Genomic DNA, 12,385 nt, shown 5'->3' on the forward strand with positions numbered 1-12,385 from the left:
GTAAAAGTGTCATCAATGCCGTGGATTATAAAATATTCAAATTAAACCTGCTGGCCAATCATCTATTATTGCCAACCAGCCTTTACTGTGATATAGAAAAGAAAACTTACAATATTTTCAATTTACATCATAACATACTCCTCTGGTGTGTTCATGTGGCCTGCTGGATTTGCTAAATTTATTATTGGCATAATTTAAAAGTATGAGAAAACTTAAACATCTATGTCTGTCTCTCCCAGGGAGAATGTACTTATTCTACGGCAACAAGACATCAGTGCAGTTCGCCAGCTTCACCACCACAGTCACCTGTCCTGGGGAGCTGCAGTCTCATATCTTTTATGTTGGAACAGCTTAGTCAGCCACTTTATTGTGTTCGATGGTGCAGACGGTTTTATTGACATTGTTTGTTGGGGAGAAGACTTACAAACATACAGTACTGTATATTACAGCACTTGAGTCACACTACTAGCAATCAAAGATTTCAGTAAATTTGTCAAGCTTAACGGATTCTGTACTGTACAGGAGAAGAATAGTCAAAATAGTCAACCCCAAATTTCTCCAAGTGCCTCTTTCACTGCTGTGTGACTAATGGTGTGAGTGGTTACCGCTCCTAATGAACAATAGGAGCCTGATATCACCACTTTATCAATGTTAGTGTGGAAGGGTGAATGCTGTCTAGAATTGTAGTGCTCTAAGTAGACAGTCCAGAAAAGTGCTATATAAAGACAATTTGTTATTTACCATATCAGGTCATGCTGCAGCATTTAAATCAAATTTAAGCGTAGACTTTAAGGCATTCAAAAACTAAATTGTTAGCAATCTAGAGATAGGCTTGCTGATGTTTTGGACGATTGTCCTGCTGTATATCCAAAGCATGCTTGAGGTTACAAACTGAAATGGATATTCTCCCTCAAAATTGTGTGGTCGAGAGTAGAGTGCATGCTCTCAGTAATTGCAGCAACTTATCAAGGTCCTGAGGCAGCCCCAGACTATCACACTACCAACACAATGTTTAACCTATGATTTTATGTATTTATGGAGTTTTACACCATGTATAATGAGAGACACAACCTCCAAAAACAACTTTTTCACATAGGTCCAGGTAGATGCGGATAATCTTTTCCCATTAATTAAATAATTTAAAGTGTCGTGCCAGGAGGCCTCCCTTGGGAGGCGTCCAGGAAGCATCCAGAACCACTGGTAAAGGGCAAAGGTCTGCTGAAGTCCAACATGCACCTGGAACAGGTCTGACTTATTGCGACAGGGACCGGACAGCCCTCTCCAAAGGGCCCTGAACCTCATGCTCCTGAAGCACTCACCACATGATACCACGAGGGACACAGTCAAGCACTTCCTCCAGATCCAAAAGCACCACCCGCCGAGGAGACCGCTGGGGACGGGTGCAGTGTGGATTGGGTGGCAGTCATCAGCATGGGGCTCGACGACCCAATCCCCAGACAAAGAGTCTAGCTCTAGGGACTTGGAATACCTCGCTGGGGGAAAGGGAGCCACAGCTTGTGAGGGAGGTTGAGAGGTACCGACTAGATATAGTTGGGCTCACTTTCACCCACAGCTTGGGTTCTGAAACCCAAACCTTTGACAGGGACTGGACTTTCCACTTTACTGGTGTTGTCCAAGGTGAGAGGCAGCGGGCTGGTGTGGGCTTGCTTGTAGCACCACAGCTCAGGTGTCATATGTTGGAGTTCACCCCGGTGAACGAGAGGGTCGCATCCCTGCACCTTCGGGTTGGGGACAGGTGTCTCACTGTCGTTTTGGCCTACGAACCAAATGGCTGTGTGGAACACCCGGCCTTTTTGGAGTCTCTGGGAGGGGTACTGAAAAGTGCTCCAACTGGGGACTCCATTGTTCTCCTTGGGGATTTTAACGCTCACGTGGGCAATGACAGCGAGACCTGGAAAGGGGTGATTGGGATGAACAGCCTCCACCAGCAGGACACCAGTGGTGTTCTGTTATTGGACTTCTGTGCTAGTCACTTGGTAGGCCCAAACGTGTTTTGAGAGTCTGTTGGGAACGTCTGGCAGAACCTTCTCTCAGTGAGGTCTTCAACTCCCACCTCCGGGAGAGCTTCTCCCAGATCCCGCAGGAGGCTGGGGACATTGAGTCAGAGTGGACCATGTTCTCCACCTCCATTGTCGAAGCGGCTGTTTGTAACATTGGTTGCAAGGTAACAAAATATATTTTCACCAGACAAAGGAGATGCTTTTTGGAAAGGTGAAATTATTTGTGAACATAAATCATAATAATTAATCATTAAACTTAAAGTGCTTTCACTACTAGCATGCATGCCTTGTGTAACATCTTTCAGCACACCAACACTGACACAAAACACAACAGAATGCTGTTCTAGTCACATCTCCAGTCACCGCAACAGGGGGTTACCGCCTGTCGTGGAGGCCCCCCGAACCTGGTGGTGGACACCGGAAGTAAGGGATGCCATCAAGCTGAAGGAGTCCTATCAAATCTTGTTAAGTTGTGGTCCGGAGGCAGCTGACAGGTACAGGCAGGCTAGGTGTACTGCAGCTTGAGTAGTCACGGAGACAAAAACTTTATTGGTCAGCCTCGAAGAAATTCTGGCAAACCATTTGGCGCCTCAGGAGGGAAACCATTTACTTATGTAATAATAATGATAAACAACAGGAGGGGAAAGCGGTGCACAGCCAACATTGTTTACAGTAGAGGTGGAAAGCTGTTGACCGCAACTGAGGATATTGTCGGGAGGTGGAAAGAATACTTTAAGGATCTCCTCAATCCCGCTGCCATGTCTTCCACAGAGGAAGCAGAGGCTGAGGTGTCAGAGGTGGACTCGTCCATCACCCAACCTGAAGTCACCGAGGTTGTTGCCAAACACCTCAGTGGCAAAGCACCGGGGGTGGATGAGATTCGCCCTGAGTACCTCAAGTCTCTGGATGTGCAGGGACTGTCATAGTTGACACGTCTCTGTAACATCGCATGGCATTTGGGGACAGTACCTCTAGATTGGCAGACCGGGGCAGTGGTCCCTCTTTACAAAAGGGGGACTGGAGAATGTGTTCCAACTATAGGGGGATCACTCTCTTCAGACTCCCAGGGAAAGTCTACTCCAAGGTACTGGAGAGGAGGATTAGACCTATAGTCGAACCGTGGATTCAGGAGGAACAATGCGGTTTTCATCCCGGTCGCGGAACACTGGACCAGCTTTACACTCTCCATCGAGTGCTTGAGAGTTCATGGGAGTTTGCCCAACCAGTCCACATGTGTTTTGTGGATCTGGAGAAGACATTTGATCGTGTCCCTCGTGTTATCTCGTGGGGAGTGCTTTGGGAGTATGGGGTTTGCAGCCATTTGCTGAGGGCTGTCTGGTCCCTGTATGACTGAAGCCATAGCTTGGTTCGCATTGCAGACAGTAAATCAGACCTGTTCCTGGTGCATGTTGGACTAAGGCAGGGCTGCCGGCTATCAACGGTTCTGTTCATAATTTTTATGGACAGAATTTCTAGGCGCAGCCAGGATCCGGAGGGATTCCGGTTTGGGGACCAAAGGATTTCATCTCTGCTTTTTGCAGACTATGTTTTCCTGATGGTCTCATTGAACCTGGACCTTCAGCGTGCCCTGGGGCAGTTTGCAGCAGAGTGTGACGCGAATGGGATGAGGATCAGCACCTTTAAGTCTGAGGCCATGGTTCTTGACCACAAAAGGACGGTGTGCCCTCTTCAGGTCGGTGGAGAGTCTTTGCCCCAAGTGGAGGAGTTTAAGTATCTTGGAGTCGTGTTCACGAGTGAGGGAAGGATGGAGCGTGAGATTGACAGACAGATCAGTGTAGCTTCTGCAGTAATGCGGTCACTGGCTGTCGTGGTAAAGAAGGAACTGAGTCGCAAGACGAAGCTCTCGATTTACTGGTCAGTCTATGTTCCTACTCTCACCCATGGTCATGAGCTTTGGGTCATAACCGAAAGGACAGATCCCGGATACAAGTGGCTGAAATGAGTTTCCTTGTAGAGTGGCTGGGCGCTCCCTTAGAGATAGGGTGAGGAGCTCAGTCACCAGGGAGGAGCTCGGTGCTCCTGTGCCTCAAGTGGAGCCAGCTGAGGTGAAGATAGATGGATGGATGGACATATGGACTGGTTGGGCAAACCAGTGTAGAGCCGGTCCGGTGTTCCACAACTGGAACAAAATCATTGTTCCTCCTGAATTCAAGGTTCGACTATCATTCTAATCCTCCTCTCCAGTACCCAGGAATACACTTTCCACAGGAAGCTGAGGAGTGTGATCCTCCAAGAGTTGGAACATACTCTCCCCCCTTTGTGAAAAGAGGGACCACCACCCCAGTCTGCCAATCCAGTGGTACTGCCCCGGACTGCCATGCGATGTTACAGAGACGTGTCAAACAAGACAATCCCTGCACATCCAAAGATTTGAGGTACTGGGAGAAAATCTCATCCAGCCCCAGTGTCCTGACACCAATGTGTTTGGCAACAACCTCAGTGACTTGAGCTCGGGTGATTGACGAGTCCATCTCTGACACTTCAGCCTCTGCTTCTTCTGTGAAAGACATGGTAGCGTGATTGAGGTCATTCTCAAAGTATTCTTTCCACCGCCCAACAATATCCCCAGTGGAGGTCAGCTGCTCCCCGCCTTCACTGTAAACTGTGTTGGTGGTGCACCGCTCTGTCCTCCTGAGGCGCCGAATGGTTTGCCATAATTTCTTCGAGGCCAACCAATAGACTTCCTCCATGGCCTCCTAGAACTCCTCCCAGACAAACTGTGACAGGCGCAGAAGTCCAATAACAGAACACCCTTCGTGTTCAGGTTGGGGAAGCCATTCATCCCAGTCACACCTTTCCAGGTCTCACTATCATTGCTCATGTGAGCGTTGAAGTCCGCAAGAAGGACAATGGAGTCCGCAGTTGGAGCACTATTTAGTTCCCCTCCCAGGGACTCCAAGAAGGCCAGGTATTCCACACTACCATTTTGCCCATAGGCTGAAACAACAGTGAGACACTGTTCCCAAACCTGAAGGTGCAGGGGGATGACCCTTTTGTTCACAGGGGTAAAATCCAATATATTGTGGATGAGCTGTGGGGCTATAAACAAACCCACACCAACCCACTCCCTCTCACCTTGGGCAACACCAGAAAAGTTAAGAGTCTTACCCCACTCAAGAGGTTGGGTTCCAGAGCCCAAGCTGCATGTGAAGGTGAGCCTAACTACATCTAGTACCCCTCAACCTCCTTCACAAGCTCCTTTCCCCCAGCGAGGTGACATTCCATGTCCAAAGAGCCAGATTCTTTTTACAGTTTGGGTCGTCGACCTGCACCCGACCTCTATGGTTCCCTTGGCGAGTGGTCCATTCACCCACAGGTTGGGCCCACATTGTCCTTTTCAGACACAGCCTGGCCAAGTCCCGTGGATAGACGCCCGGCAACCAGGCACTCGCGTACAAGCTGACTTCTGACACTGCTCTTAGTCTGGCCCATTACCTGTTGACAAAGACTCTTCCAGGAGCATAAAGCTCCTAACAACAGAGGTCCTGGGATCACTCAGGCACTCAAACTCCCCCACCACAATAAAGTCACAGTTCTAGAGGTAGCCAATTCTGATCCTTTCTTTAAATTGTAGCAGGTCATCTTGACCATGTCTGCAGGCGTAAAGGTACTGACTTGCTGCCATGTTTTTAGTTGATGAGGAATATGTATTACTCACAGTTGAACAGGTATTCCTAATAAAGTTGCCCATTAGTGAATGTCACACAATATCAAGTCATAATGCATGAAAGATGGTTAATTATTGTCTGGTTAAAGAGCTGCTCATTTTTGTTCTGTATGATGACAATGTTTTAAACATAAATCTTCAGAGTTCTTCCTGACTTACAGAAACAACAGTGACATTGGGGTACTGGCAAAACTGCTCTCTGGCAAGGTGAATTATGAAAGACAAGATAAACTCTCCGCTCTGTAGGAATTGGAAGGTTCAGCCTTCTCTTGCAGGTCAGCCTTGCACCAGAGGGTCAGTGCTACAACTACAGCTATTGAGTTGGTTCAGATGCTATTTTCTGTCCCTGTCTGATGGTCCTTGACAAGTGGCCACAGCTCAATGTTCAGACCAAACCAGTGGAACCACTCGTAGAGGGTGGAGCCCAGATCCAACAGGTCCTCAACATAGAGTGTCTGACCGATTTTTCTGATGCTCCACTGCTGAACATCAAGTTCAGGTAAGCTACAACAATTTCTTGGTTGAATGGTGAGCAATGAAAAACACAAATGAAGCTGACAGTAAAAATCATCAGTTTTCATTCAGGGATTTGTCAAGACAACATTTTATGTTCGTTTAGATGTTTCAGTAAAAGTAAATATTTAAAAGTAGAATCCTGTTGTTAATTAAACCCTTTTTTTAAAAATTGTCTAGAAAGGCTATAGTTTGTCTGCATCTTCACCATTCAACCATTAATTCTATACAGTAATCCCTCGTTATTCACGGTTAATGCGTTCCAGGACCACCCGCAAAAAAGAAAATTTTGCGATATAGCGACCAAGTATTTGTTATTATTTATGGAAATTTAAACGTTCATGAATCCTCCCCATACTGATATTAAACCACGTTATATCTGTATTACCTTTTTCCCACACTCTTATAGACTTTTAACAGCCCCAGTGTTTCTTATGGTGGGCAAGGATGATGCAATTTTCCTTGAACAGTCTTTATTTAGTGTCCAGCCTTAACAAGGAACAAACAAGAACTGACGATTTCCCACTCGCACTCACTCTTGCCTCTTTCTCTCTCACTCCATTCTTGCGAACACTTGCAAAACACACACACGTAGGCCAACTCAGGGCAAGACACACACACACCAGTACAATACGCATTATCACAGACTGTTTAAAACACTTTAGTATTAAAGAAAAGTTGCAGGAGAAACCGTGAGTCTTGGAAAGCAGTGCACACAGAGATGCTGTCAGCTAATACCATGCACGTAGTAAAAATCTGCGATGTAGTGAAGCTGCGCGTCTTGAGGCGCGAATAAGTGAGGGATTACTGTAATTTACATTGTCACAAAGAAGTTGCACTGAATACAAGCACGAAATAATATAGTCAAGCCATTGGTTGAAAATAGTAGCTAATTAAAAATGTAGAAATGAAACCTGTATGTGGAGATATTGTGTTTATGGAATCTTCAGATATGGTGGAGCTCTGCAGAACCTAACCCTTAAGATGCCTGTCACCATCAACAAGTTCTTCCAGCCTACTGAAATGACCTCACACGACTTCTTCCAACGCTGGAAGCAGCTTAGCCAGTAAGCGGGAATGTGTGTTCTGTGTCTTCTGTCAGTTCTTTTAAATGTCCTTGTAAAGCTAAAATCTCCGGTTAAAACTTCTCTCAGGCCTCAACAAGAAGCACAAAAAATATTCAAAGCCAACCACAGCATGGACACAGAGATACTTAAGGCTAAGGTAGGTCTGCATGATATGCCACATAATTCTTTAACCTTTTATCGTCAGCGTTCTGCTTGTCAGCCACTGTGACCAAGTTATTTATCACGTCAGTACTCTTGCTTTTATTATTTTTCCTTGTTTATCTTTGTTTTCAGAACACAGAAAACAGAAAAGAAGTTACAGATTGGGATTATTTGTCCTTTTCTTTCACAGTAATGGTCATATATTGGAAATGGTTGATTTTTTTTTTTGGTTTGGAGCAAGTGGAGAAATTAATTTTTGAAACCTATTATAATGGTCACATTTTGTCAGTGCAACACATAAAATGTGCCTGGTTGACAATATAGACCACAATATTCTCAGGCTTTATGCTCAAGTCTAAAGTGATGTTGTAGTGTCCTTGATGTTTCTTGTGTGCTGCTCTGTTTGTGTATAGCTACTGGGACTGGGAACAGCCCTGTTGGACAACGTTGACCCAAATCCAGAGAACTATGTGTGTGCTGGAGTCATCCAGACCAAAAACCAGCAGGTTGGCTGTCTGCTAAGACTGGAGCCAAATGCCCAGGCACAGGTATAATGACCATTCATATTTTTATTCACTCAAACTATTGACTGTCTCTAATTTAGAGACTTCACCCTCATGGACTTTTGACGTCACCTCTGATAATGCCTCCATAGTTCACCATAGACGTTCGGCTGCTTTAATAAAAACTATTTCTCTGTATGATACTTGACTGGATGAACATGGAGTGTTTGTGTGACTTTTTTATGTGTAGAAGAACACTGTGAATCTATTAATATTTGAGCTGTTAGGGTGTCAGATTTAAATTATTAATATTAAAATCACACATCAGGTATCAGCTCTGAGCCCCTTCTTGTTCATTATGATGATGGACAGGCTGACAGACGAGGTCCATAGTCCAGGAATCTCCATGGACTATGATGTTTGCAGATGACATTGTGATCATCTGCAAACAAATGATCACAGGGAACAGGTGGAGGAGAAGCTAGAGAGGTGGACATTTGTCCTGGAAAGGAGAGGAATGAAAGTTAGCCGCAGTAAGACAGAGTACATGTGTGTGAATGAGAAGGACCCAGGTGGAAGAGTGAGGTTACAGAGAGAAGAGATCAAGAAGGTGGAGGATTTTAAGTACTTCGGGTAAACAGTCCAGAGCAATGGAGAGTGTGGAAAAGAGGTGAAGAAACCTGCAGAGGCAGGATGGAACGGATTGAGGAAAGTGTCAAGTGTAATGTGTGATAGAAGAGTTTCAGCTAAAATGAAAGGAAGGTGTACAAAACTGTGGTGAGACCAATGATGTTGTTTGGTCTAGAGACAGTGTCACTGAAGAAAAGACAAGAGACAGAGCTGGAGGTAGCAGAGATGAAAATGCTGAGGTTCTCTTTGGGAGTGACCAGGAAGGATAGGATCAGGAATGAGTACATCAGAGGGACAGCACATGTTAGAGGTTTTGGAGATAAAGTCAGAGAGGCCAGACTGAGATGGTTTGGACATGTGCAGAGGAGAGATAGTGAATATATTGGTAGAAGGATGCTGAGTTTTGAACTGCCAGGCAGGAGGCCTAGAGGAAGATCAAAGAATAGGTTTATGGATGTAGTGAAAGAGGACATGAAGGTAGTTGGTGTGAGAGAAGAGGATGCAGAAGACAGGGTTAGATGGAGGCAACTGATTCACTGTGGCGACCCCTAAAGGGAAAAGCTGAAAGGAAAAGAAGGCGAAGTAAACATCAGAGATTCTTGCTACAAGCTGCAACTAGGACCTGCACTAACTGATGCAGATCTCCTGAGACACGACTCCCTGATCCCACAGTTGGAATGCCTCCGCATCGTCAGCAGGTATCTCAGGGTCGCAGGTGTTTCGCCCCTTAACCTGAACACCTCTCCTGAGTGGGGCAGCCGGCGGGGGGGGGGGGGGCAACTTTGCAAGGCAGGGATATGGATATGGTCCACTGGCCAAGGACACAATTCTAATGTCAGTGTCTGTTTTCATTTTTGTGACATCTACTTGAGATCACTTGACAGATCAACCAATGACAATACAATACAATACAGTAGAGAACAATACATTGTACTCTCTGAATGGATACTATAAATATACTGCAATGGGTGATGTTTTCAAAAAATACGACATGAGTGATTTAGATTCCAGGGAGGGAAGTCTCGTTTGTGTGACGCAACCCATTTCCAAATTCAGTCAGGATTTTAAATTCCTGTAGTCTCAGCTCAACGTAGAGTAAGAACAGGTCCAGATTCTATTCCTTCTAATATGTTTTGTTGTATTCGTGCCGATGTATATTAAAATGTCAGACAACTCATAAGAAGTTATCCAAATTAGATCTCATCACTGACAACAGTATGCATTTGATTTCAGGTTCATTTTGACAATTTCTTTTAAAGCTGACATAATGTTACATAATCTGTTCATTTTGTTGTGGAATTCGTAGCAGTAACTACATTGTCATGGAAATTGTGCTTCACTGTGGCCTAGATGAATTAAGGCTCTGTTGTGTATTCTTGCAGATGTACCGTCTTACTCTTCGCTGCAGCAAGGATTCTGTCTCCAGACGTCTGTGTGAGCTGCTTGCCCAGCAGTTCTGAATCCAGAGCTCTGCTATTATCAGTACTCCCACCATCCCCCATCAAATACCTTTCCCTCCTCCTACAACAAAGAATCTTTGAGTTAACAGTTGTAACCTACATAAGGGAAGCAGCCATTGCTAGCAACAGTGGTCTTATTATTGTCATTGTTCTTGTCCCAGATTATGATTCCAGATCATCTAGTCGTTTATTAACATGATGCTACATTCTTCATTAATTGGTGTTTACCTGTGTGTGTGTGTGTGTGTGTGTGTGTGTGTGTGTGTGTGTGTGTGTGTGTGTGTGTGTGTGTGTGTGTGTGTGTGTGTGTGTGTGTGTGTGTGTGTGTGTGTGTGTGTGTGTGTGTGTGTGTGTGTGTGTTCTATCCCGACTACTTTAGTTCTGATACTAGTGCGCGTGTTTGAGCGTAAGGGACATTTTTTCATTTATGTTGGTAGAACATTCCTTGAGTCAGAGTGTTGAAGCATTCATTGCCTACACATTTCAGAAGTAGTTGTGGTCCTGGTGGGACCCACCAATGAAGTAATATCTGAGAGTCCAGTCTTGTGCTGCTTCTGCCCACGAATTTCCTGCCCAGCATTCCCAATGAAAAGGTGGTGGTGTCCTCTTTGAGGTAGTCCAGCATGATCCCCTCCCCTATTTTATCTGTATTTGATCCTAATTGGTCAGCATTTAAGTAGCCCTTTACTTGAATGAGCTAATACACCCGTCTGTTATTGATGTGTATGTAAATATGTGCCAGTGTGTTATTTTTATTACTTTCAGATACATTCCCATCTTGCTTACTTAGAGTAATCAAAGGCACAGAGCAACATTATGTAGACATCAGAGAGGGATGTTTGAAGCTGTTTTGATGCTCATAGATGGAGATGGGGTCTTATTGCATCATTATACTTAGTTCTATCTCTTTATTGGAACTTTCTTTTAGAGAACACATTTCAGATCTTTCCTGGTGAAAAAAGGTGAGATTTATGCTGCAATGTAAACATTTTCAAGCAGTGTCAGTACTGACCAACATGTGTCTGATTAAGTCGCCTTGATGCAAAGCTTTCCTTGGCTTTTCAGCAGAAGTACCTCCATCTTAAATCTGTCATGGCTTCTACTGGGGTAGGTTGTTTTTACATATTGTCCTCTTGTCTTAGCTCTGATAACACATGCCAAGTAATAATTGGGAGGACAAAACTATTGTGTAGCCACACATGGATGTTTTGACAGAGTTGTCTGATTACTTTTCCATCAACAAAGCATTTCTCCAGAGGGATAATTGGCTCTCAACCCAGCACAGTAAACGTTTCAAGATGTACATTATCTTGAAAAAATTTGGATCCATAGCTGTCCATCTCTTCCCTGGCTGAGGGCAGGATGTCCAACACCCTTGTATCAAATAACTGTGTGTGTGTGTGTGTGTGTGCGTGCGTGCGTGTGTGTGTAAGGGCATGGCTGGAAGCAGACGGAAAAGCTGAATGACATTTCTAGTACATGTTCATCTTACATTGTGTGGCAGCACAGCAATCACAGGATAAGTAAAGGAAATGTAGTCATTGTGGGAGTGTATCCACTAGCTAAAGCAGCCTTATGTATCGGTGTTAAGAACTTGTCCAATACCTGTGTTAGAATTAAGAATTTCTCTGTAATGACAAAATGTGAAGTAAAACTGTCATATATCCAATATTCCTGTGGTATGTGTTTCACTGAAAAACGATAACTGTTCTAAGTATCGTACATGAAGATGAGATGTTAAACTGTGAGGAGAAGTAAGGCACTTATAAAATCAAAAATATATTTGGTTTACTTCCATTGTTTCATACGTTGAAGCAAAATATCTTGAACTTGGTCGATGAACACTAAAGGGATAACTATGCCCTTCAAATAGTTAAGGTGCAAGTCCAACATTGTTACCAAGATATGTGTTGCATGATATTTACTAAGATGCCTTGTCAAGATAGCTATAGGCATACTTGATTTTAAGGACAATGGTAAAGTTGATTCAAATAATGCTAAATTACCAGAATAGTTATGCCAAAGCACTTTTCCAGAAGGTCTAGACCAGGTGTGTACAAAATCTGGTCTGCAGGCCAATCAGGGTCCGAGGTCAGATTTCATATGGCTTGTGCCGTATTTCTAAAAATGTGCTTTTTTTGGCCCACCTGACCATAGATAAATTGAGGATGCAGTTCCTTTAACTCAACTCATAGAGGTAGTGCTGTGCCCGTCAACTGGCATAAACCTTCAAAGAAGAAAACTGAGCAATGGACCAATCACAGTCTATGCTGACGCTGGTACTCTTGCTTGGGATCAGGTCTTTACTCCAGAGAACACTGCAGGTGTTCACAGCCCACAT

At 44.4% G+C, this 12,385-nt stretch overlaps 1 protein-coding gene across 3 annotated transcripts in view; it reads left to right on the forward strand.

The window, feature by feature from the left end:
* Positions 1 to 11,713, forward strand: part of ap2a1 (adaptor related protein complex 2 subunit alpha 1) — an 80,998-nt gene extending 69,285 nt beyond the window's left edge. The window contains exons 17-22 of one of the 3 annotated variants that reach the window (XM_068337938.1): positions 240 to 329; positions 6,085 to 6,208; positions 7,173 to 7,289; positions 7,377 to 7,446; positions 7,865 to 7,999; positions 9,967 to 11,713. In XM_068337938.1, coding sequence (XP_068194039.1) covers positions 240 to 329; positions 6,085 to 6,208; positions 7,173 to 7,289; positions 7,377 to 7,446; positions 7,865 to 7,999; positions 9,967 to 10,044 — 614 coding nt within the window. In that variant the 3' untranslated portion in view covers positions 10,045 to 11,713. The other 2 variants (XR_011038467.1, XM_068337937.1) reach the window with 2 other exon arrangements.
* Positions 11,714 to 12,385: the final 672 nt, after the last annotated feature.

This window comes from Antennarius striatus, chromosome 16, assembly GCF_040054535.1.
Source record: "Antennarius striatus isolate MH-2024 chromosome 16, ASM4005453v1, whole genome shotgun sequence".
NCBI classification, from domain to species: Eukaryota; Metazoa; Chordata; class Actinopteri; order Lophiiformes; family Antennariidae; genus Antennarius; species Antennarius striatus.